Below are 26581 nucleotides of genomic sequence, written 5' to 3' on the forward strand. Positions count from 1 at the left end.
TGATCCATTTCAAATTTACTTTTGTGTATGGGGTTAGACAATAATCCAGTTTGATTTTCTTGCATGTAGCTGTCCAGTTTTGTCAACACCAGTTGTTGAAGAGGCTGTCATTTCCCCATTGTATATCCATGGCTCCTTTATTGTGTATTAATTGACCATATATGCTTGGGTTTATATCTGGGCTCTTTAGTCTGTTCCATTGGTCTAGGGGTCTGTTCTTGTGCCCGTACCAAATTGTCTTGATTACCATGGCTTTGTAGTAGAGCTTGAAGTTGGGGAGCATAATCCCTCCCGCTTCATTCTTCCTTCTTAAGATTGCTTTGGCTATTCAGGTCTTCTGTGGTTCCATATGAATTTTAGAACTATTTGCTCTAGTTTGTTGAAGAATGCTGTTGGTATTTTCATAGGGATTGCATTGCATCTGTAGATTGCTTTAGGCAGGATGGCCATTTTGACAATATTAATTTTTCCTATCCATGATCATGGAATGTATTTCCATTCCTTGGTGTCTTCTTTAATTTCTCTCATGAGTTTCTTCTAGTTTTCAGAGTATAGGTCTTTCACCTCCTTGGTTAGGTTTATTCCTAGGTATTTTATTCATTTGATGCAATTGTGAGTGGAATTGTTTTCCTGATTTCTCTTTCTGCTAGTTCATTGTTAGTGTATAGGAATGCAAAAGATTACTCTGTATTAATTTGTATCCTGCAACTTTGCTGAGTTCAGATATTAGATCTAGCCGTTTTGGAGTGGATTCTTTAGGGTTTTTTATGTACAATATCATGTCATCTGCAAACGGGCCGGTTAACTTCTTCATTGCCAATCTGGATGTCTTATTTCTTTGTGTTGTCTGATTGCTGTGGCTAGGACCTCCAGAACTATGTTGAATAAAAGTGGGGAGAGCTGGCTATTGTCGTCTTTTATATTTGATAATGTGAAATAAGGATGAAACATATTTCATTGATATGGACCATTCCCATGAATTCAGTAGTTACAGATGCAGAATGACATAATTATGTGTCTTAAACACCAGAAATTGTATTGTACTACTGACATTATTTTCTGATATGGCAAGCAACTTTTTGTATAGTCCTAAGCAAAACATAGTATAATATTCCTGGAAATTTGAGTGTGTGTTAAGACTGGTTGAAAACATTTTTTATTTTATGTATGAAATAGTATTATGCCTAGGCTCAGATAATTGCAAACAAGTTTTTCACTCATCTGCATGGAAAAGTCATGCAGAACATAGGGCTGTGTTGTTTTGGTTGTGTAGCCTGACTTCAGCATCACAGGACATCTAGCTTACTTGATCCCTGCCCCCAAAATACCAGTAGTGGCCCTACCATCTTTTTGAAAACTGGGAAACAACCCCACACATGCCCAAAATGCCCCCAGAACGTGGAATTCTTTGATAACTATTATTGTAGAAGTAAAAGATAAAAAATAAACAAATGATTCTAGATACAGTTAAATGCTATGAAGGAAATAAAACAGTCCATGAGTGGGGTGGGCATGTGAGACCTCTCTGTATAGGAGGGTCAGGAAGACTTTTCTAGTTTGACACCATTTGCACTGAGACCTGAATGGTGAGATGGAAATGGCCTTGCAAAGAGCTGAGGCAAGAACACTTCTGGCAGAGGAAAAGCAGAAAGGCTGAGAGGTGGGAGTCAATTAAGTATGTCTAAGGAACAGAAAGAAGACCACTGTGATTGGAGAATTGCTCAGAAATGTAGAAAGCACTGGATTTTTAGGGCACAGGGTGAGAAATGTTCCCACTGTTCCTGTGTGATACTGAAAGATTGGAAGATGGTCAGCAGCCCATTTTAAACTATGCTCACAAAGACTGTCTTTCTGGCCCCTGATATGTAGATTGCCTTTCCTGTAAAAGAAATTAACTTTGTCTATGGTTCATGCTGGACTTTTAGGAAAATGTTCATGAAACAGGATGTAATATTTTGTTTCAGATCCCAGTGCCACTACAGTGGCAGGTGGTAGTGGTCCAAGTTAGACAGAGCTCTGGAATCCCTTTTCTCCTTTTGTGCCCCACTGGTATCCCTTGCCAAGGAAGGAAAGATCTCTTCCATGGAGTTTGGAGGCCCAAGATATAAAAAAATTTAGAAGTTCTGATAAGGATTCACTCATCGGAAATAAAAATAATCTTTACTGCTTTTTCTGATTGCAAAAGTGATACATAGGTATCATCCCAGGAATTTTTTGGGCTTTCTAAAGTGTAGCTAAATACATACCTAAAGTAGCGAGTGGAGTTGGGGTGTTATGAGAGTGGGAGTCTGATCCTTTACTCACCTTTTTCTTATGATAGCTTAGGTGCTCACTGAGGGGATCAGGTTTGAACTTTGAACTCAAGTGTTAAGTACAGAATGGTGACCTCATTTGTCTATTTGAACAATTGCAAATCAGAGCAGCAATTCCTAAGAAAAAGATTCTGATGTGCAAATCAGAACTCACAGCTCTATGGAAAAGGCCTGAATTTATCATTTTGACATAAAACATAACTTAAATTCAAGGGAAAACTACTAAAACAGCAAAATAGGAAGCTGAATCCGGGATCCCCTCCAGCTCTTTATTGTTCTTACACGCTACTGACACTTTCTGTGGCCAAGAGCTCTTACCCAGTTGTTAAACGTCCCTCCACTTGCAGATGCTGTACATTCGCTTCCTTTCACTACCCACTTCTCCCCGCCTTAGCAGCACCTCCAGGTTCAGGATGCATTTGGAAGGACGGAAAGGAATTTGTTCAGTCTAGGCGCCTCTGAGCACGGAATTACACACTTTTACTAACGCTCCTGCGAAGAAAGCTTGTGTGCAGGGGAAGTCTGAGCGGGGTCGGGTTCGCCCCAGGGCGGGGTGGAGACACCCCCACACGGGCAGCCTGCACCCTGCTGTGCGCGCAGAGGGCCAGGATGGACAGCAGACTTTGTCCGTGGCGGGCCCCGGGGCATAGTTCCGGCAACGACGGAGGGTATCTGAAGAGGAAGCCCCGCCGCCCTCCGCCTGCCCCTGGATCTCGGCGGGGCCACCCCGCAGTTCCCGTCACGTGCCTCCCCACAGCCCAATCAGCGCCCGCAGCGCGCCGGCTCGCAATTCAAACCGCGGCGCCGCCGGCTCGCGGGGATCGGCTCGGGCCGCAGCCGCAGGGGCGTGCGGGCCATGGAGCACCGCATCGTGGGGCCTGGGCCGTACCGGGCCACCAGGCTGGTGAGTGAGCGTTCCGGGGCCTGGGCCGTCCACAGGGCAGGCGGCGCCTGGGTTTGGAGGCGGAACGCGGTCCTGCTCCGGCGGCCGTTTCCCGGACACGCTCGGAGGAAGGCGGGGTACGGGGTTTCCTGGAGCGTAGGACGTCGCCGGCGGGTGCAACCTAGTTCCCGAGACTTGAGCGGGGTTCTCGGCCGCAAACGGCGCCTCCAGATCAAGGCGCGCGTAAGACCAGGGTTACTCCCTTACCTCTTTGTCCCCCGGAATCCAAAGCCTGTATCCGGGACAGCAAGGACCCAGTCCGAAACCGTAGGGCCACCCACCCCGGACAGGACGTGTGTCGGTCCTGAGCGTCCCTGGTGGTGCCAAGGACAGGAAGGCACGCCTTGGTTACGTCTCTGGCCCCTGGCGTTTCTGCGTATGTTAGCACCCATCTAAATGGGGCGTTGGCCCAAAAGGATGGTCTGAAAGAGCCTTTGCATACCGGATAGTCCATGGTGCTGCCCTTCTGCGAGAAGAGCTTTGGTATCCAGTCCTGAGGCTTACTTGATTTCTTTGTGACTTGGAGCAAGTAATTTTAGGGATTTCTTTTTTAAAAGATTACCATAATGGAATAGGTGGTGACAGTTTGGTAATGTCCATGGCAGGTTTTTAGAGGCTTTCTGTGAAAGCTTATTGGTAATTTGGAAGGAAGGGGACCTCGTTTCTTGGTCTATCACTTGGAGGCCATCTAACTTGGGAATTAGTTTCACTGTTCTATGCATCCTAATGGGTATACAGAAAGAGATGGGAAGGGGATGGGGGGAGTTGTCACACTCACCTTTGCAAATAAACTATTAGGACACCCATGACTATTCACTCATTTAAGTATGTGTATATATATATATATATATATATATATATATATATATATATATATATATATATATATATACATATCAGGTTTTCCTTTGGGTGGTGGCAGGGAACAAGTAAGAGTTTTTTAAAAAACAGTGTATTCACATGGCCTTACACTTCACAATTGCCTCTACCATTTGAAACCATCTGATGGTCAGGGCTATCAGTAGGTCCATCTTTAAGAGTGAAATTGAGATTGTGCTTTATCAGGAACTTTCAAAAGCCTCCCCTCTCCCTCCTTCCCACAATTTATTCATAGCACTTATTCAGGGGAAACAGGCTCTAGATCTTGGGCTAACTAGTTCTCATGTTTCTGCTTTAGACTAAAAAGAAAAAGAATGAATTACATCATAATTCGAACTTGTTTTTTAATCTCATATTCACAGATTTGTATGAAGTACCACTTTTTATAGATGCAGAGTGCCTATGTATGAGACATTGCTTGATTCTGAGTCACATTAAAATATTATCAAAGGAATTTACAAAGAAAATTGCTCTCTATTCTTTAGAAGCTTCAGCCTTCAAGAAGTAATAGTCAGGTTTAGCCAAAAACTGATGAAGTTAAGCAGTGAAGTTAATTATGTAAATAATTAATGACACCCCTCAGTTTCACCAGAATTTCCTAGCTAGTCATTTCGGTTTTCGACTTTTTGAGAACCTTGATCTTAAACTAAGATTTTGAAAACACAGAAAATAATAGCCAATTTTATTTTAAAGAGAGTATTGCTGTCTTATTGATCCTGGTCATCACTACAGGTGCTTTTTGCCCATTGTAAAAACAATAAATGTTTTTCCAGCAAAATTCAGTTGTGTTTCCTCCCCCTATTCTCGCTTACAGTTTCCCCGTTTCCCAACATCACTGTCAACCTAATCTTCAGGAAAAGCTTGGGAAAATCTATTGGCACACAAAGAGCAGGCCTTTATTCTCTCCTTTCATGTCTCACTATACTTTCTCAAACCATGTACAGCTCTATTTTTCTTTTAATCTTTTCTTTTAAAAAATTTTAAGTGGAAAATTTATTTTTTAATTGAAATATAGTTGATATACAATATTGGTTTCAGGTGTGCAATGTAGGGATTTGACAATTATGTATGGTACTAAATTCTCACTATGAAACTGATGTTGTCTGTCAACATGCAAAGATATTGAAATCTTATTGTCTATGTTCCCTATGTTGTACTTTCATCCTGTGACTAATTTATTTTATAATAGGATGTTTTACCTTTTATTCCCTCCACTTGTTTTACCTATCCCCCCACTCCCCTCCTCCATAGCAACTATCAGTCTTTTCTCTGTGTTTATGAGTCTGTTTCTGTTCTGTTTGTTTTGTTTTTTTAGATTCCACATACAAGTGGAATCATATGGTATTTGCTTTTCTCTGACTTATTTCACTTAGCATAAAACCCTCAAAGTCCACTATGTTGTTGCAAATGGCAAGATTTTATTTTTTATGGCCAAGTAATATTCCATTGTATGTATGTACCATACCTTTTCTCTTCTTTTTAAAATCCACAGACTTGTTTATTACCGAGTTATTTAGACTGGGGGAAAAAAAATCTGGCATCCTCACAAATATCTAATAACAATCGGAGAATGATTAAGTAAATTATAATATACCAGTTCAGCTTAAAGTTTTATAGTCTTTAAAATGTTTTGAAGAAATTATAATAAGATGGAAAAAAATCTTATGTTAACTAAATAAAAATTAGGGTTTAAATATTTTACATTCAGAATGATTGGCAATACAGCAAATAAAAAACGAAACGAAACAATGCATTGACGAAAAACTGGAAAGGTAAACTCCATGATGTTACCTGTGGTTTTCTTCTTTGGGTGGTGAAACTATTGGTGACTTTTAGTTCTTCTTTTCTCTGTATTTTCCACATTATGTCAATAAACTTACATAAAAATGGATACCCTTTATTAAGTATTGCTAAATATTTATCTTGTGCCAGGCCCTATGCTAAATGATCTTCATAGATTATTTTGTTTAAATCTCTCTTAACAGCCCTACGATATTGTGTACCACATCTTTATCCATTCATCTTTTGATGGACACTTGATAGCTCCATTTTCTAAAGCACCATAGTCTTATCTGAAAGCAACATTTTATGTACTAGGTAAATTTTATGCCAAAAATCAAGTGACAGACTCTGAAAGTCAGTTTGGAAGCAAATTAGCAATATACTTACCTTCACTGAACTAGCTTTAATTTTTGTGACCCACATGCAAATAGTTCATTATTTTAAATAAATAATGAGGAGAAAGAAAATTGATTTTTCTGGAAAACTGCTTAAATCTACTGATCCTTTCTTTGAACTTATTTTCTGAGTTATCTGTATCATCTGATGTAACTGATAAACCTTAAAAGATTATAGCAATCATTGTGTGCTAGAATGGACTATAAAGATTATCTGATCCAATTCCCTCATTTTATTGAGACCTAAAGGGGTGAATTGACTTGCTCAAGTTCACACTGCCAGTATGTGCAAATACAACTAGATCTAGAATCTGGTTGTCTCTGAATTCCCTGGAAAGGAGTTTACCTTTCCAGATGATACAGATAACAGAAAACAACAATGGAATATTATTCAGCCATGAAAAGAAAACAAATCCTCTCATTTGCAACAACATGGATGGATCTAGAGGGTATTATGCTCAGGTATTAGCCAGGTGGAGAAAGACAAATACCAAATTATTTCACTCATTTGTGTAATATAAAAAAGCAAAACAGAAGGAACAAAATAGCAGTAGACTCATAGACACCGACAAGGGACTAGTGGTTACCAAAGGGGCGGGGTTGAGAAGGATAGGTGCGGAGGGAGAAAGGGATTAAGGGGCACTATGATGCACAATCACAATATAGGTAGGTCATGGGGAAGGCAGTACAGCACGGAGAAGACAAGTAATGACTATAGTATCTTACTATGTTGATAGACAGTGGAGGGTGTGAGGACTTGATAATAAGGGCGAATGTTGAGCCACTGTGTTGTGTATGTGCAACCGTTAAAAGATTGTACATCAGTGGTACTTTTTTTTTTTTTTTTGTAGATAATTATTTTTTATTGAAGGGTAGTTGACACACAGTATTACATTACATTAGTTTCAGGTGTACAACATAGTGATTCAACATTTATATACATGACAATTCTAGGTACCAGCTATCACCATACCAAGCTGTTACAATATCTTGACTATATTCATTACATCCTGGTTACTTATTATTTTACCATTGGAAGTGTGTACTTTTTTTTTTTTTTTTTTTTTTTTTTGTGAGGGAATCTCTCATATTTATTGATCAAATGGTTGTTAACAACAATAAAATTCTGTATAGGGGAGTCAATGCTCAATGCACAATCATTAATCCACCCCAAGCCTAATTTTCGTCAATCTCCAATCTTCTGAGGCATAACAAACAAGTTCTTACATGGAGAACAAATTCTTGCATAGTGAATACGTTCTTACATGGTGAACAGTACAAGGGCAGCCATCACAGAAACCTTCAGTTGTGCTCATGCATTATGAACTATAAACAGTCAGTTTGAATATGAATACTCATTTGATTTTTATACTTGATTTATATGTGGATACCACATTTCTCTCTTTATTATTATTATTTTTAATAAAATGCTGAAGTGGTAGGTAGATACAAGATAAAGGTAGAAAACATAGTTTAGTGTTGTAAGAGAGCAAATGTAGATGATCAGGTGTGTGCCTGTAGACTATGTGTTAATCCAAGCTAGACCAGGGCAATAAAACATCCACGTATGCAGAAGATTTCTCTCAGAACAGGGGGGGTGAGGTTCTAAGCCTCACATCTGTTGATCCCCCAATTTCTCACCTGATGACCCCCCTGCGACTGTGCCTGTCTTAGGTTGTTCCTCCCTTGAGGAATCTTACCCATCTCTGGCTAACCAGTCATCTTCCGGGGCCATACAGGGAAATGTAAAGTTGGTAAGTGAGAGAGAAGCCTTATTTTTTGAAATGGTTAGCTTTTTATTTCTTTGCATATTTATGCCCTGTAGCTTCTATGCCCAGCATTTGTCTTGAGGTATCTTTACCACTTGGAAGAATTATGATACTCGGTAAATTTGATATGAGGCACGAATTCTATTTAAGGGTTGTAATTAGGAAGGAAGAAGAAAAGCTATAGAAGTAGCAGGCGGCAGAAAACATGGGAAGATTGATTATTTCTTTGACATATCTTCTTGTAGAGTAACTTCAGCATGTATAGGTTTTAAGCTACTACTTAAATTGCGCACACACATTAACATAATAGGAGTATAGTTACATAACCAAAGCATACCTGTAATTACCAGCCATCTCCAGTGAAACCAAGAAAACCAGTTAGGCACCTTAGGCATTTGTGACAACTTATCTATGTTATGGTGGATATTGTCCAACTGAACTTGAACAGTCTGAGAGAAATCAGACAAATTAAAACAACCCATTCCTGGGGAATGTTCACATCCCTTATGTTCTTTTAACAGTAAATAGTCTGTAGTTGTAAGATTTTGGAGCGCTACAATTTGCACTTCTCCTAATTCTTGATTGAGTTCCAACAGTATAGATGCAGTCAAATTTGTTGTTTTACTGTATGCACAGGCCAGCTTAGATATCTCCTTCCTCATTCCCATGGCAAGTCCAGGAACTGGTGGGATGAGTGCATCTACAGCTGTAGCAGTGCGTGGATCTTTGTTGGGGTTTTTTGATGATCATCTTCTGCCATGAGTCTTCCAGAGAGTGCTGATGTTGGAAGTTCTTTTTCATATCGTATCTTAGTTCATTTTCGGGGTAGCCCAATTAGGCTTTGATCCTCTGTATAAACACAAACAGACCCTTTGCCTACACTTTTATATGCCCTTTATACTCTTGTGTAGAACTCATTGGAGGTTACCACACAGGAAATGCCCTTTTCTTTTTGGTATCACTAATCTACACTTACATGACGAATATTATGTTTACTAGGCTCTCCCCTATACCAGGTCCCCCCTATAAACCCCTTTACAGTCACTGTCCATCAGCATAGCAAAATGTTGTAGAATCACTACTTGCCTTCTCTGTGTTGTACAGCCCTCCCTTTTCTCCTACCCCCCATGCATGCTAATCTTAATACCCCCCTACTTCTCCCCCCCTTATCCCTCCCTACCCGCCCATCCTCCCCAGTCCCTTTCCCTTTGGTACCTGTTAGTCCATTCTTGAGTTCTGTGATTTTGCTGCTGTTTTGTTCCTTCAGTTTTTCCTTTGTTCTTATATTCCACAGATGAGTGAAATCATTTGGTATTTCTCTTTCTCCGCTTGGCTTATTTCACTGAGCATAATACCCTCCAGCTCCATCCATGTTGCTGCAAATGGTTGGATTTGCCCTTTTCTTATGGCTGAGTAGTATTCCATTGTGTATATGTACCACATCTTCTTTATCCATTCATCTATCGATGGACATTTAGGTTGCTTCCAATTCTTGGCTATTGTAAATAGTGCTGCGATAAACATAGGGGTGCTCTGATCTTTCTCATACTTGATTGCTGCATTCTTAGGGTAAATTCCTAGGAGTGCAATTCCTGGGTCAAATGGTATGTCTGTTTTGAGCATTTTGATGTACCTCCATACTGCTTTCCACAATGGTTGAACTAACTTACATTCCCACCAGCAGTGTAGGAGGGTTCCCCTTTCTCCACAGCCTCACCAGCATTTGTTGTTGTTTGTCTTTAGGATGGCAGCCATCCTTACTGGTGTGAGATGATATCTCATTGTAGTTTTAATTTGCATTTCTCTGATAATTAGCGATGTGGAGCATCTTTTCATGTGTCTGTTGGCCATCTGTATTTCTTTTTTGGAGAACTGTCTGTTCAGTTCCTCTGCCCATTTTTTAATTGGTTTATTTGTTTTTTGTTTGTTGAGGCGTGTGAGCTCTTTATATATTCTGGACGTCAAGCCTTTATTGGATCTGTCATTTTCAAATATATTCTCCCATACTGTAGGGTTCCTTTTTGTTCTACTGATGGTGTCTTTTGCTGTACAGAAGCTTTTCAGCTTAATATAGTCCCACTTATTCATTTTTGCTGTTGTTTTCCTTGCCTGGGGAGATATGTTCTAGAAGAGGTCACTCATGTTTATGTCTAAGAGGTTTTTGCCTATGATTTCCTCCAAGAGTTTAATGGTTTCATGACTTACATTCAGGTCTTTGATCCATTTTGAGTTTACTTTTGTATATGGGGTTAGACAATGGTCCAGTTTCATTCTCCTACATGTAGCTGTCCAGTTTTGCCAGCACCATCTGTTGAAGAGACTGTCATTTCGCCATTGTATGTCCATGGCTCCTTTTTCAAATATTAATTGACCATATATGTCTGGGTTAATGCCTGGATTGTCTAGTCTGTTCCATTGGTCTGTGGCTCTGCTCTTGTGCCAGTACCAAATTGTCTTGATTACTATGGCTTTATAGTAGAGCTTGAAGTTGGAGAGTGAGATCCCCCCTACTTTATTCTTCTTTCTCAGGATTGCTTTGGCTATTCGGGGTCTTTGGTGTTTCCATATGAATTTTTGAATTATTTGTTCCAGTTCATTGAAGAATGTTGCTGGTAGTTTCATAGGGATTGCATCAAATCTGTATATTGCTTTGGGCAGGATGGCCATTTTGACTATATTAATTCTTCCTAGCCACGAGCATGGGCTCAGTTTCCATCTGTTAGTGTCCCCTTTAATTTCTCTTAAGAGTGACTTGTAGTTTTCAGAGTATAAGTCTTTCACTTCCTTGGTTAGGTTTATTCCTAGGTATTTTATTTTTTTTGATGCAATTGTGAATGGAGTTGTTTTCCTGATTTCTCTTTCTGTTGGTTCATTGTTAGTATATAGGAAAGCCACAGATTTCTGTGTGTTAATCTTGTATCCTGCAACTTTGCTGTATTCCGATATCAGTTCTAGTAGTTTTGGGGTGGAGTCTTTAGGGTTTTTTATGTACAGTATCATGTCATCTGCAAATAGTGACAGATTAACTTCTTCTTTACCAATCTGGATTCCTTGTATTTCTTTGTTTTGTCTGATTGCCGTGGCTAGGACCTCCAGTACTATGTTAAATAACAGTGGAGAGAGTGGGCATCCCTGTCTAGTTCCCGATCTCAGAGGAAATGCTTTCAGCTTCTCACTGTTCAATATAATGTTGGCTGTGGGTTTATCATAGATGGCCTTTATTACGTTGAGGTACCTGCCCTCTATTCCCATTTTGCTGAGAGTTTTTATCATGAATGGATGTTGAACTTTGTCAAATGCTTTTTTAGCATCTATGGAGATGATCATGTGGTTTTTGTCTTTCTTTTTGTTGATGTGGTGGATGATGTTGATGGACTTTCGAATGTTGTACCATCCTTGCATCCCTGGGATGAATCCCACTTGGTCATGGTGTATGATCCTTTTGATGTATTTTTGAATTTGGTTTGCTAATATTTTTTTGAGTATTTTTGCATCTACGTTCATCAGGGATATTGGTCTGTAGTTTTCTTTTTTGGTGGTGTCTTTGCCTGGTTTTGGTATTGGGGTGATGTTAGCTTCATAGAATGAGTTTGGGAGTATCCCCTCCTCCTCTATTTTTTGGAAAACTCTAAGGAGAATGGGTATTATGTCTTCCCTGTATGTCTGATAAAATTCCAAGGTAAATCCATCTGGCCCTGGGGTTTTGTTCTTTGGTAGTTTTTTGATTACCACTTCAATTTTGTTGCTGGTGATTGGTCTGTTTAGATTTTCTGTTTCTTTCTGGGACAATCGTGGAAGGTTGTATTTTTCTAGGAAGTTGTCCATTTCTCCTAGGTTTCCCAGCTTGTTAGCATATAGGTTTTCATAGTATTCTCTAATAATTCTTTGTATTTCTGTGGGGTCCGTCGTGATTTTTCCTTTCTTGTTTCTGATACTTTTGATTTGTGTTGACTCTCTTTTCTTCTTAATAAGTCTGGCTAGAGGCTTATCTATTTTGTTTATTTTCTTGAAGTACCAGCTCTTGGTTTCATTGATTTTTGCTATTGTTTTATTCTTCTCAATTTTATTTATTTGTTCTCTGATCTTTATTATGTCCCTCCTTCTGCTGACCTTAGGCCTCATTTGTTTTTCTTTTTCCAATTTTGATAATTGTGACATTAGACCATTGATTTGTGATTGTTCTTCCTTTTTTAAATATGCTTGGATTGCTATATACTTTCCTCTTAAGACGGCTTTTGCTGTGTCCCACAGAAGTTGGGGCTTAGTGTTGTTGTTGTCATTTGTTTCCATATATTGCTGGATCTCCATTTTGATTTAGTCATTGATCCATTGATTATTTAGGAGCATGTTGTTAAGCCTCAATGTGTTTGTGAGCCTCTTTGCTTTCTTTGTACAGTTTATTTCTAGTTTTATGCCTTTGTGGTCTGAAAAGTTGGTTGGTAGGATTTCAATCTTTTCGAATTTTCTGAGGCTCTTTTTGTGGCCTAGTATGTGGTCTATTCTGGAGAATGTTCCTTGTCCACTTGAGAAGAATGTATATCCTGTTGCTTTTGGATGTAGAGTTCTATAGATGTCTATTAGGTCCATCTGCTCTACTGTGTTGTTCAGTGCTTCCGTGTCCTTACTTATTTTCTGCCCGGTGGATCTATCCTTTGGGGTGAGTGGTGTGTTGAAGTCTCCTAAAATGAATGCATTGCAGTCTATTTCCCCCTTTAGTTCTGTTAGTATTTGTTTCAGGTATGCTGGTGCTCCTGTGTTGGGTGCATATATATTTAGAATGGTTATATCCTCTTGTTGGACTGAGCCCTTTATCATTATGTAGTGTCCTTCTTTATCTCTTGTTACTTTCTTTGTTTTGAAGTCTATTTTGTCTGATATTAGTACTGCAACCCCTGCTTTCTTCTCGCTGTTGTTTGCCTGAAATATGTGTTTCCATCCCTTGACTTTTAGTCTTTACATGTCTTTGGGTTTGAGGTGAGTTTCTTGTAAGCAGCATATAGATGGGTCTTGCTTTTTTATGCATTCTAATACTCTGTGTCTTTTGATTGGTGCATTCAGTCCATTAACATTTAGGGTGACTATTGAAAGATATGTACTTATTGCCATTGTAGGCTTTAAATTCGCGGTTACCAAAGGTTCAAGGTTAGCCTCTTTAGTATCTTACTGCCTAACTTAGCTCGCTTATTGAGCTGTTATATACACTGTCTGGAGATTCTTTTCTTCTCTCCCTTCTTATTCCTCGTCCTCGATTCTTCATATGTTGGGTGTTTTGTGCTGTGCTCTTTCTAGGAGTGCTCCCATCTAGAGCAGTCCCTGTAAGATGTTCTGTAGAGGTGGTTTGTGGGAAGCAAATTCCCTCAGCTTTTGTTTGTCTGGGAATTGTTTAATCCCACCGTCATATTTGAATGATAGTCGTGCTGGATACAGTATCCTTGGTTCAAGACCCTTCTGTTTCATTGTATTAAATATATCATGCAATTCTCTTCTGGCCTGTAGGGTTTCTGTCGAGAAGTCTGATGTTAGCCTGATGGGTTTTCCTTTATAGGTGACCTTTTTCTCTCTACCTGCCTTTAAAACTCTTTCTTTGTCCTTGATCTTTGCCATTTTAATTATTATGTGTCTTGGTGTTGTCCTCCTTGGATCCTTTCTGTTGGGGGTTCTGTGTATTTCCATGGTCTGTTCGATTATTTCCTCCCCCAGTTTGGGGAACTTTTCAGCAATTATTTCTTCTAAGATACTTTCCATCTCTTTTCCTCTCTCTTCTTCTTCTGGAACCCCTATAATACGGATATTGTTCCTTTTGGATTGGTCACACAGTTCTCTTAACATTGTTTCATTCCCGGAGATCCTTTTATCTGTCTCTATGTCAGCTTCTATGCGTTCCTGTTCTCTGGTTTCAGTTCCGTCAATGGCCTCTTGCATCCTATCCATTCTGCTTATAAACCCTTCCAGAGTTTGTTTCATTTCTGCAATCTCCTTTCTGGCATCTGTGATCTCCCTCCGGACTTCATCCCATTTCTCTTGCGTATTTCTCTGCATCTCTGTCAGCATGTTTATGATTCTTATTTTGAATTCTTTGTCAGGAAGACTGGTTAGGTCTGTCTCCTTCTCTGGTGTTGTCTCTGTGATCTTTGTCTGTCTGTAGCTTTGCCTTTTCATAGTGATAGGAATAGTCTGCAGAGCTGGGACGAGTGACGGCTGGAAGGACTTCCTTTCTTGTTGGTTTGTGGCCCTCCTCTCCTGGGAGAACAGCGACCTCTAGTGGCTTGTGCTGGGCAGGTGCGCGCAGACAGGGTTTCTGCTTCCTGCCCGGCTGCTATGGAGTTTATCTCCGCTGTTGCTGTGGGCGTGGCCTGGTTCGGGCCTCTGCTCCAAAGTGGTGGAGTGGTGTTGGAGGAGGAGTGGCCTGGAGGCTATTTATCTCCGTAAGGGGCCTTCCTGCTCCCTGCAGCCCAGGGGTTAGGGTGCCCAGAGATTCCCGGATTCCCTACCGCTGGATTAAGTGTCCCACCGTGCCCCTTTAAGACTTCCAAAAAGCACCTGCCAAAACAAAACAACGACCCCCCAAAAAAATAATAAAATAAAATAATTTTTAATTAAAAAAAAAAAAAAAGGTGGCCGCTCGTTTTTCTTTATTCTCCGGCGCCAGCCTCAGGCCTCTGCTCACCAGTCTTGCTGCCGTGTTTCCCTAGTATTGGGGTCCCTATCCCTTTAAGACTTCCAAAGAGCGCTTGCCGAAACAAAACAGCAAAAAAAAAATGGTCGCTTGCTTTTCTGGTGTCCTCCAGCGCCAGGCGACCGGTGCCTGCTGACTGTTCTTGCTGCCCTGTTTCCCTAGTATTGGGGGCCCTATCCCTTTAAGACTTCCAAAAAGCGCTCACCAAAACAAAACAGCAAAAAAAAAAAAAAAAATCCTTCTCTCGCTTTTCTTATTTCCTCCGAAGCCCGGTTTCTGGTGCCCGCTCATTGTTCTTGCTGCCCTGTTTTCCTAGTATCCAGGGCCCTGCACTCTGGCCCGGATGGCTGGGGCTGGGTGCTCGGCAGTCCTGGGCTCCGTCTCCCTCCCGCTCTGCCTATTCTTCTCCCGCCGGGAGCCGGGGGGAGGGGCGCTCGGCTCCCGCGGGGCCGGGGCTTGTATCTTACCCCGTTCGCGAGGCGCTGGGTTCTCTCAGGTGCCGATGTGGTCTGGATATTGTCCTGTGTCCTCTGGTCTTTATTCCAGGAAGGGTTGTCTTTGTTATATTTTCATAGATATATGTGGTTTTGGGAGGAGATTCTGCTGCTCTACTCACGCCGCCATCTTCTGCCCCTCCTCCATCAGTGGTACGTTAATAAAAAACAAATGGAAAGTCTCGTAGAAATGAAAATTACTATGAATGAAGACAGGAGAATGCAAACAAGATATAAAGACACCATTTGTTGTATATAGGTGGCAAAAACAGAAGAATGATAAGATCTAGTGATGGCCAAAGATAAGGCAGTAGGTTCTACATTGTTGGTAGGAGTGTGAATAGCTACAACTGTTAGATATGCTGATGCTCTTTAGAAATCAATTCTATCAAACAAAAGCATTGATCCTTTATATCCTTATATCAATAAGGATATACACATAAAACAACAAACTGGAAGCAGCTGCATGCCCATCAGCTAGAAAGCAATTGAGCAAGTTATTTTACTAATTTATTTATAAGGGACTAGATCTACAGGTATTGACACAGAAAAATACCCATATGTTCAATGCAAAAGCAAGTTGTAGGATAATGTGTATAAGATGATTGATCTCATTTCTTAAAATCCAACAACAAAAATAATAATGAACATACTTACAAAGGGAAGAATTCTGTATGTGTGTATATGTTTGGTAGGTATGTGGGATTGGAGAGAGATGGGGCAGACTTTTGTATATATGTCTGCATTTAATTTGTTACAGTGCATTATTACTTCTGTAATTAAAATAACAAGTAGAGGAACTGATAACCAGCTTGAGTCAATTCATAGGTATATTTAAATTTCAAAATAGGGGGTCCCAGAGAGCTGTGTCTTCATTATGTTTATTAAGTAATGCGTATAGTACTATGCGCTAAGTAAGTGTAGTTGATAATGATTATGGTAATTTAATCAACAAAATAAATGAAAATATTTTTGTTAACTCTTTTTCCCTTTCCACCTCCCAAAATACTTGATCAGGACTAAAATGGAAGTGGGTGTCAGCAGAGAATTAAAAAATAAACAGTGATTAAAAATATGTGAGAATTATTTGGAGCTATGCTGATGTTCATAGGTACTTGGTACACTGAAATTACTATTTGAGGAGACCATAGAACAGGATTTCTGACTTTACTCCGAGACCAAGTGCCTGTGTGACATGTGCCAATTTGCATGTACTCCTTGGGTCTTGATTTTGCCCCAAAGTTTCTTTGCAGCTCTAGAATAGATTGAACCCCATAAATTGTTTTAGGAGATTATCCTGAAAATTTCATCTATTAGCCTTGTGTTTGAGACACACTTTTGTAGAAGTCTTTTATAGCCACGATTTCTTTTAACAATAAGCTGGTGAGGTAGATGGGCAGATAGTAAAGTTAAATCAACATGTGGACCCTTCATGGGCTCTTTTTCTAACTTCATTTAGTTCTAGCCAGTATGCCCTGCTTTTCCTGTTTACGTTCAGTCCCTCTTTCATCCACTCACTTGGCTTCCTCTCCAACTTTCTTTTCCTCTCTCTTCTGCATTCACTTTACCACCACCACCAGCCAATTCATATTTACCAACTTTCAAGTTGGTCATCTTAAATTGTGGATTGCTCTTAAGGAGGAAATGAACATACATGTGTGTATATGTGTATGTGTGTTTTGTTTTTAGCTCTTTATTCAGCATAACATACAGAGAAGTGCACAAATTATACGTGAACAACTCAAGGAATTTTCACAGTGTGAGCATCCCATGTAACCAAAACCCAGATCAAAAAATATAACATGACCTGCACCCCAAAAGTACTCTGTTCCCCTCTCAGTCCCTACCTCCATGCAAGTTAACCACTGTTATGGTGTCTAATACCATGGAATAGTTTTGCCTGCTTTTTAACTTTATGTAAATGGAATCATGTAGTATTTACTTTTCAATCTGACCTTCTTATATCAATATTACATTTTATCTATGCTATTTGTCTATGTTACTTCATGTACCAATAGTTGATTCACTTTCACTGCTGTACACCATTCCATTGCATGAATATATCACAATTCACTGTTCTTATGTTGATGGACATTTGGGTTGTTTTTGTTTATTAAGAATAGTGCTATCAATGATGTGTGTTTTGGTGAATGTACATGTGCATTTCTGTTGGATATATACTTAATGGAATTTCTGTGTTACAAGGTGTGTATACATTTAGCTTTTGTAGCTATTGCCAACTTGATTTCAAAAGTGATTGTACCAACTTGTATTCCTTCCATCAGTGTAGGAGATTGGTTGCTCCACATTCTCATCAGCACTGAATATTGATGTTTTTCATTTTAGTCATTCTGTAGACATATAGTAGTATTGAATTGTGGATTTCTTTTGCATTTCATTCGTAATTAGAGTTTGAACTTTTTTGTATATATTATGGTAAATTTGGAGATCTTTTTATGTGAAATGCCTATTTAAAATTTTTCCATTTTGCTGTTGGAGTTTCTCTATTTTCTTGATTTGAAATTTTTGTTTTGTTTTGTTTTAGAAATGCTGGTTTTATGTTATCCTGTTCTGTGGCTTGCCTTGTTTCTGTGCGTGCTTCTTAAAAGTAAAAAAAAAACCTTTTAAATCTGGACCAGCTTAATTTGGAACATGGCTTATAACAATGTCAAATAAAGTAGAAAGATTAATATTCATAAAGCACAAAGATGTTTGAATTTGGCAAGGAGGAAGACATGATTGGGAGTCAGAATAGAATTAAATTGCATGAAGTTAAAAGATGGTGAAAAAAAAGTATAAAGAGTGAAAGTCCATTAAGCATTTTCTTATTGATACCTACTGTGTGCTATGCATTGTGCCTCAGGTCCATGATGTGTGCTTGCACAGACCCTACTTAGGCTTTTAAGGACCTGGTATTCTATACTCAGGAATTGTGACTGTGGCTGAGAAAGCCATCATGGACGAGAATGGGACAATAGTTGTGTAGAGATGGTGGGCACTGGAGAGTATGAAGAGGAACCTGGAAGAAAAGGCCGAATCAGAAAGGAAAACAAGGAACCAGTGTTGGGCAAAATAAAAAGAATATGCTGAGATCAGAACTGTTGTTGAAAGAAAAAGGTAAAACCAGATAATCTGATTTCAGTAGGAGGGAAAGTGAAAAAGAACCAATTCAGAGTCTGTGAAGAGACAAGTGAGAGGAGAGAGGATGTTTATGGGAGTAAGACTGAGTTTCCAGGACATCCGTGAGGACTGGTGGGAGGGTAGGGTCCTGAAAGGATGCTGCAGTGATTAGATAGGAATAACACCACATGTGAACATTTCATTTAATCTAGGGATGGCTGATGAAGGTGTGAATGTCTACATTTTTTAAAAATTGGAAAATATTCTGCCAAAATTTTTAAACATGCTTTGATATCAGGCACTCTATCTTGTGCATCTTTTTCTCTCCCCATGCAGTGCCTTTCATGGAATCAACAGTAAATATTTGCTGAATTAAGTCATATTATACATGGGGCTCCAAGAAGTAAATTTTGCATTGGACTCAGTTTTACAATTATTTTTGATGATAAGTTTCTCAGTAGTGTAAAAATCCATTAAGTTCACATAATTGGACAGTCTAATGGCACTATCTCCATAAGTAATGATTGAATGGATAGATACATGCATTTTTTAAAGTTACTTTTTCTTTTGAGTCTGGAGGTTGTAAATAAATTTCAAAGATCTGTTATTAAGGCAGTTTTTTAAATGGAAGAATTGCATTCATTGTCTTAAATATTTGGGATATAATAACCTTTTAAAACATCAAATCATTGCTGAATGCCTTTCTCTGTTTTTTCCGACAGTGGAATGAAACAGTTGAGCTTTTCCGTGCTAGGATGCCATTACGGAAACATCGCTGTCGTTTCAAAAGTTACGAACGTTGTTTCACAGCGGCTGAAGCTGTGGACTGGCTCCATGAGCTGCTGAAGTGCAGTCAGAACTTTGGCCCCGAAGTGACCCGCAAACAAACGGTCCAGCTGCTAAAAAAATTCCTGAAGAATCATGTTATTGAAGACATCAAGGGAAAATGGGGTCAGGAAGATTTTGAAGACAACAGTCACCTGTACAGGTAAGGGCAAGAAGTAAACCCTTACTTAGGGGAGCAGGGGGTGCAGGGGGCCAGCGGATCTGGTCAGAGTCTATTGTAACTTCCTCATGTGAAAGAACTGATCCTGTCCAGTAGAGTAGAGCTTCTGCTTGTGGTTTGTTGAGCAGAGAACTGAACGTGTTGTCACAATAAAACGTACTGCGGTGTTTCTCAGCTCCATAGAGACCCACCCATGGCAGGCTTTTGTTGTAGGTGCTTTCCAGTAATGAAATCTTTTTGTGCCCTTTGTACACCTGGGAGGATGGCTACAATAGCTTAGTACTTACAGAGGCTCTACAGGGATGAAACAGTAGCTCTGGGTTGGGCCTCTCTGACAGTGAGAAGGTGTATATTCAGAGAGTTAGTGGAAGAGGGGGTCTGATCTTTAAGCAGAGCTCAGGGCCTGTGCGGAGAATTGTGCTTGAACAACTGATGTCTCAGGTTAGCTCTGGCAATGCATGTCTGCTTTTCCCAAACATTTTCCCTCATGTTCCCATGCTATTTTACGATTGGACTGTAACTACCAGATACCCTGAGGCTAAAATGGAGTTCTCCTGGCTTGGACTGCTCTCCCCACCCTCACTGCACATAGGCTTTTACGCTGGAGGTGGAGGGAGTCCACTTAAGATTCAGGGAATGGGGAGACACTAAGGAGGAATGAGGTCACACATCCAGAAAAGAGGAATTGTTGAATTACCTACACCAAAGGACTAAGGACCTGGGGGATTAAAAGAAGAAATGGAGAATATGGACCATTAATTTACTTCATTTACTCCAGTAGAAAGTAAGGAATGCTCTTATAACACATTTGGTGAGGGTATGTTGGGGCCACTGAGGTCCATGGCTTTGAGCGGAGAAAACCTGGCAGTTTCTGACTTGAACCATTTCTTTGGCTCCTTCGTGGATGAGCTGCTGAGAAAGGCTGCAGAGCAGCGTGAGGGGGCTGCCAGCACCAGGGCCAGGTCCAGACATTGCTGTACATTTAGAACCAAACTTCTTCATGGAGTTGCATCAACAGTCTCCAGTTTCTAGAGTTCAAGACTGTCATCTGGCCATTTAGTTGTCTCTCCATTTCGCAGTTATTTCTGGCCTGCTGATCCAATGTTTAATTAGGACCTTGGGTGATTTGAACTTGTTCTGAGACCATAGAGCTTACCAGGGTCAGGCTGTGCCAACTCCAGCCCTGGTTCCACATGCCACGCTTCACTGGGGATTCTTAAGTGATTATTTCTCTTGGGAAACTAATTGCTCGTACCCCAGCAGGATTTAACCAGAACACTTCTGAAAGATTCTGTGGATGAATAACTTGCAGTTTCTTTTATTGCGACCTTCAATCGGGCACCACCCACCGAGTCCCAAGAGGCAGTCAGAGCCCGAGGGGAGTGCGGCAGGGGGCTGCGCTGGCTGCCGGGGAACGAGTCACTTCCGTGTGAGAAGTTAGTCATTGTGTCTACTTTTAAAATATGTGGTGTACAGACAGATTAAATTCATCCATTAAATAATGACCTCCCCTCCCAGTTTCTCTTACAGAATATTTATGAGTCATAAAGGGAGCAGTATTTCATTATTTACCACCTGAAAACTCATAGCTTTCCATTTTTCTGAGAGTTCTGTAAGTTAACCACTGAGGTTTGTCAGTTTCTCAGATTAATCTTGAGTGAAATCTGTGTAGACGTGTAAGTCATTTGTTAAGCAGCATGTGCCTTAAATTGAGAGAGCTGAGTGTGGAGGCAGCTGTTGCACACATGCAGCTTCTGGGACTGGTCAGGGTCATCCTGGCTGCATGCCAGTGTGCCAGGGAAGAGCTGGGGGGCACTTCCCTGCCTGCTCTACTGCCAACGGCTTCTCCCAGTAGAATGGTACTACTGCCAAACTGTAATGGAAGCAGGCAAGGGAGACAGGAGCTAGAGGCAGATGAGATGTGAAAATAGATGGGAGAGTCAATAAGGTGGAGATATTCCAGAACATACTTCTAAATATCAAGCTTTATGGAAGAAGAGCCTTTATAAGTGGTATCATGAAGGCCGAAACAACCAACCAAAAGCTCTTGCTGGGAAGGAGGGCTCTAACATTCTGGAGTACCTGTGATGTGCCAGACTTGTCACATAACCGTCATTTAACCGAGCACCCATAGCTGTAGTGGCAGTGTCCTAATTTTAAAGATTAGGAAATTATTAAGGCCAGAGTTACTAACTTCCCCAAAGTCACTCAGCTAGAGTCAGAATTTGAAGTGAGGGGTGTCTGTCTCTCAAGTCTGTGTCCTTGTGGTATGCCAGACTGCCTCCGTTTCTACAACATGACACTGACGTAGCTTTGTAAATAAATCAGTGGGTGAATGAGTTAATACCCGAATAATGAACAAAAACCATTTGATGTAGTCAACATGTGTTTATATATTCATAGAAGTCCAATATATATATTAATACAGTAATGTACTAAGTACTATGTTACACATATTAAAGGATCAGCTGTCTTCAAGAAGTTCTCAAATAAAGAAGGGAAGGTAAACATAATCAGCTTAAATATTTATGTAAATAAAGCAGGGTGTAGGTGGTTTCTTGGGTCTGTGAGTTTGAGAAAGCTACATGTAAAGGCTTTTACAATATTAGTTAAAGACAGACATCACATACACAAATTGGAGAACTTTGTAACACATGGTAAGTTCAACTTTTATTTTGGGGTGTGTTAAATCTTATTTCTAGTTAAAAAATGAGTATGTCATAATTGTTCTGTCATTACTCTTACATTTGTTAACCATGTTTTTATTTTCCCTCAAGACTCAAAGATTTAAGTATAGAAAATAGAAGGAAATGGTGAATTTTAGTGTATAAAAAAGACAAGTAAGATCCTAGTATCTGAATGTCCATAATAATCAGAGGAGATGCTGCAGAGATGTATCCAGAACTATTTTTACTGAACCACTTCTTGTTACTAATACTTATGCCTGGAAAGAGTTCTGGATTAGTTGCTAGTGAAAACAATTTTAGATTTCATTAAAGTGTCCTCATAGTTGAGCCAGATGCTGTCATCTGTCTAACAAAACTTCCTGGCTGTAGACTTCTGATGAGGAGAGCCAGTGATGCAACATTGCATTTTTAAAAGAAATTGTAGTTTATAAAGCAGTTTCCCTTGCATGATCTCATTTGATCTTCATGACAAGTCTGTGAGGTAAACAGTGCACATATTTCATTCTCAGAGAACCAGACACTTTTTTCTTTGAAACATCTAAACAAAAACATCAGGAATGTTCTAGTTAAAGAAATTCCATACTTATCATTGAATCTGTCTGGTTATGTATGTGAACAGACAGTTACGTAGGATTAAGCCTAATGTAATGGGTTATATAAAAATAGAAGTGTATATTATGATAATTGCTTGTTTTATATGATTTAATGAGGAAAGAATTTGGCTTATTGTGAATATAGCAGGATGGGCTTCCCTGGCCTAGAGCCTATACCTGGCCCTTGACATGCCCTTATTACTGATGCAAGCCTAGCTCTCATGGGCAGTTGTACCAGAATAGGTGTTCATGGTTTACAGGTAGGAATTCACTGGCTTAAGTGTAGTGGTTGAAAGCGAATGTGTAGGCAACTGTTTTCTTTTTATTCTCCTACTTCTCCCTGTTCCTTTTCCCCCCTTTTCTCTTTTTCCTTGTTTTTTCCTCTTTATGTATGTCACTCTTATGTTCCTACTTCTTTTTCCTCCTTCTACTTCATTTGCTTTTCTTCCAGGGCAATTTCTAAAATACTGATTTTAATGTGAAATGAAGACTTGCTATGTAGCTATTGTCAGCTTTATGTTACTTCCACAGTTTTTAATTAAAGAAACAGAGAAATCATTCTACCCAGTTTTGAGACTTACTCTGTAAAGCCACAGTAATGAAGACTGTAGTATGGGTGAAGGGATAGGCACTTAGATCATGGCACAGAATAGAGTCCAGAAACACACACAAATATGGCCAGTATATTTTTGACAATGATATAAAGCAATTCAAAGTAGTGGTCTTTCCAGTGAATGATGTTGGAACAATTGGATATCTGTCCTCAATATGGTAAAAAATGAACCTTAACCTAAACCTTATACTTTTTGCAAAAATTAATTCAAAGTGAATCATACATTTAAAACTATGCAAATTTTAGAAGAAAAGGAGAAAATCTTAATCCCCTGTGTTTAGGCAGAGTTTTTACACATAATACAAAACCATGATTCATAAAAAAACATGATAAATTGGACTTCATTGGAATTAAAAGAGTGGCTCTGTGAAAGATACCACTTAAGAGGATGAGAAGACAAGCTATGGATGGGGAGAAAATATTTGCGAATCACATAGTTGACAGTGGACTGGTATCAAGATAAATAACTCACACAAGTCTAAAGTAAGAAGACAAACAACTCAATTAAAGAAGGAGTAGACTACTTGAGTCAAAGATAACCAGATAGCAAATAAGCACTAGAAAAAATGTTTGATGTAACTGGCATCAGGGAAATGCAAATTAAACCATGGTGAGATAGTCCTACATATTTGTTAGAATGGCTAAAATAAAAATGTTGACAATTATCAAGAGCAAGTGAGAATGCAGAGAACTTGGAAATCTCATCTATTGTGGGTTAGAAACCTAGATTATAGTCACTCTGGAAAACAGTCTGGCAGTTTCTTTTAAACATATACCTACCATATGACTAAGTAGTCCTTCTCTTGGGTAAATCAAACGTTCATGAATATTTGTAGCAGCTCTGCTAATTGCCAAAGGCTGAAAACAACCCAGGTGTTCTTCAGTGGTGAATGACTAAATACTGTACACCTGGACAATAGAATGCATCTGTGGGGGCGGCATGTGGTGGGAGGGTATAAGTGTAAAGTCAGAGCAGGAGGGAATGTTTTGGAAATACTGGAACTCTTCTCCTGATTGTGTTGTTTATACAAATGTGTACATACATGTGTTAAGATTGATAGGACTGTATACCAAAAAGAAGATCAATTTTACTACATGCTAATAACATTTTTTTTAATGCTAGAGATTTGAAAAGTCTCTATTTGTACCTCTAGTGAAAGAAATCAATTTACATTGGTTTAGGTATGTGGTTCTTTGGTTATTTTCTGTGGCTCTGGGAAAAATTCTTCATTACTACCCAATAGATCTTTTAAAGGAACTGTTTTAAGCTAATGGACTTTTGGCACCCCCTGGTGGATATCCTTTGTTTTATGATAAAGCCCTTAATGTGATTTTGTTTTGTTTTGTTTTGTTTTGTTTTGTTTTTCATTTCACTAAGTTCCAGGTTCTAAGTCCCATAATAGCTGGGCAATTTTCTCAGCCTTCCGAAGCATCAGTGTTTTTCATTCTAACTTTTTAAAAAAACCCTAACTTTAATGGTTTCAGATTTTCAGTGCTTATCACTCGTGTTTCTCAAAAGGCCATGAAGGAGATTAATAAAAAGGAGTATAATGTGATTCTTTTCCTCCATAACTCTGCAGTCTCTTTTGAGAGGTAGAGTGTACATATGTGAGAAAAGGCAGTGTTTAGTTAGTCAATCAGAATGAACCTGTAACAAGTAATAAATAACAAGTGGCAGTCCTTGGGTCCACACATCTATTTTGTTAGGCTGGCATAATGTTTTTTTAGTCATTACAGTTTTTTTCTATCTCATTTTTATTTTTTGATTTGTCTATTTCATGGAGTTAATACTTCCATGTGGTTCAAAATGTACAAAGTGTAAAAGTGTATAAACAAGGAAAAGTGTCCTTTCTACCTCTCTCCTTGTCTTGCCAATGGATTTCAGCCCTGGGCAAGTTCGCTATGGATTCAGTGTGACCAAGGAAAATGACAGCAAAACGTTCTTGGGGTGAAATGGTTATACCCAACTTTATTCCCAGGTGGCAGGTCAGTCACTAAAATCCCTTTCACTCAGAGTGAGTCTGCATGCAGCAAGCTGGTCTCTGCCTCTGGGCCCCTCTGTCCACACAGCCATCCTCTGGGCCCCTCTGCACAGCTGTCCTGCACAGCCATCCTCTGGGCCTCTGTCCACGGCACTGCCACCACTCCAGCCTCTGCTCTGCTCTCCTGCAGCCTTGCAGCTGTGCCACCGTGTCGCGGCCAGAGCACTGGGCAGAGCTCTTTTTATAGAGTCAACAGCCATGTATTGCCCACAGGTGTGCAGTGAGCTAGTCACCCAGGACCAGGTGAGAATCCTGGACACAGAAACTCTCATTTTATCCACAGTTATGAAGTTGAAAGTCTTTAGAAGGGGCAAAACCACTGCAGCTGCCACACTTCCCACCATTTCCCTCCATTATTCATGATTACTTTTCCGCTGGCTAGTGCAGGAATGGTATCCGTGACCCACTTGGTGTGGACTGGAGTGTTTTGAGACCTCAGGGAGCAGGAGATGGAGGACTTCAACCAGGGTCCTGAGAATGGAGTGGGATCTGGGTCATCAGAAGGGAATGGAGAGGATACTTCAGGTGACAAGGATGGCAAGACCTCAGTCAGAAATGTATATGTTAGCTTTCCTGGAGAGGAGGGAGGACCTGCCTGGCTGGAGAAGTTGTAGATCAGGAAGTCATAGGAATAAATTTGGTGGACTTTATTAAATATCTGGCTGTGGAGTAGACTTTAATTTTAAAAGGAGGAGGCATCCAAGGTCAGGATTTTAAGTAGGAGTGAAGTCTGTGTTAATAGAGGAGAGTTAGTACAGGAGATTGCAAGGCAGAGAAACTGGTGAGGTTTTTCAGGAAGCTGCTAGCGGTGATGCTGCCCGGATAAGAATACTACCAGTGGGACTGAAAAGGAAGAGGGCCCACATTTCATAGCCAAACTCCAGGCTAATCCTGTAACTGCTCTATAGGCCTTTTAATGTTTGTCTACAGTCTGAGTTTTTTAAATACATTATTCATTAACCTAAACTTGCTATTTTCATTTAGAATCTGTATTCATGTTTACCATTTTCTCTTATTGAGGTCTGGCATGTAACTCCAGCCTTTTTCAAGGTAACTGTCAGCTCAGAATACCTTGCAGCCCGGCAGTTAACATCTGCATCTAAGTCTTTGGCTTCATTCCTACTTAGTGTCTCAAAGAGACTGAGAGTGTCTGGAGGTGGGTGAGCAATCCCCCTGCAGGGGTCAGGAACCAATGGCCAGGTGGCTGTGACAGAGTTGTGGGGTAATGATGAAAAAATATATGGTGAATGTTTGACTTTTTTTAGCTGCC

At 39.9% G+C, this 26581-nt stretch overlaps 1 protein-coding gene across 1 annotated transcript in view; it reads left to right on the plus strand.

The window, feature by feature from the left end:
* Nucleotides 1-2832: 2832 nt before the first annotated feature.
* The window catches only part of DEPDC1B (DEP domain containing 1B), a 90463-nt gene continuing 66714 nt past the window's right edge, over nt 2833-26581 (plus strand). The window contains exons 1-2 of the mRNA XM_036901723.2: nt 2833-3216; nt 19093-19358. Of these exons, the coding sequence (XP_036757618.2) occupies nt 3169-3216; nt 19093-19358 (314 nt within the window). The 5' untranslated portion in view covers nt 2833-3168. The remainder of the gene's footprint in view (nt 3217-19092; nt 19359-26581) is intronic.

This window comes from Manis pentadactyla, chromosome 2 (assembly GCF_030020395.1).
Source record: "Manis pentadactyla isolate mManPen7 chromosome 2, mManPen7.hap1, whole genome shotgun sequence".
NCBI lineage: Eukaryota > Metazoa > Chordata > Mammalia > Pholidota > Manidae > Manis > Manis pentadactyla.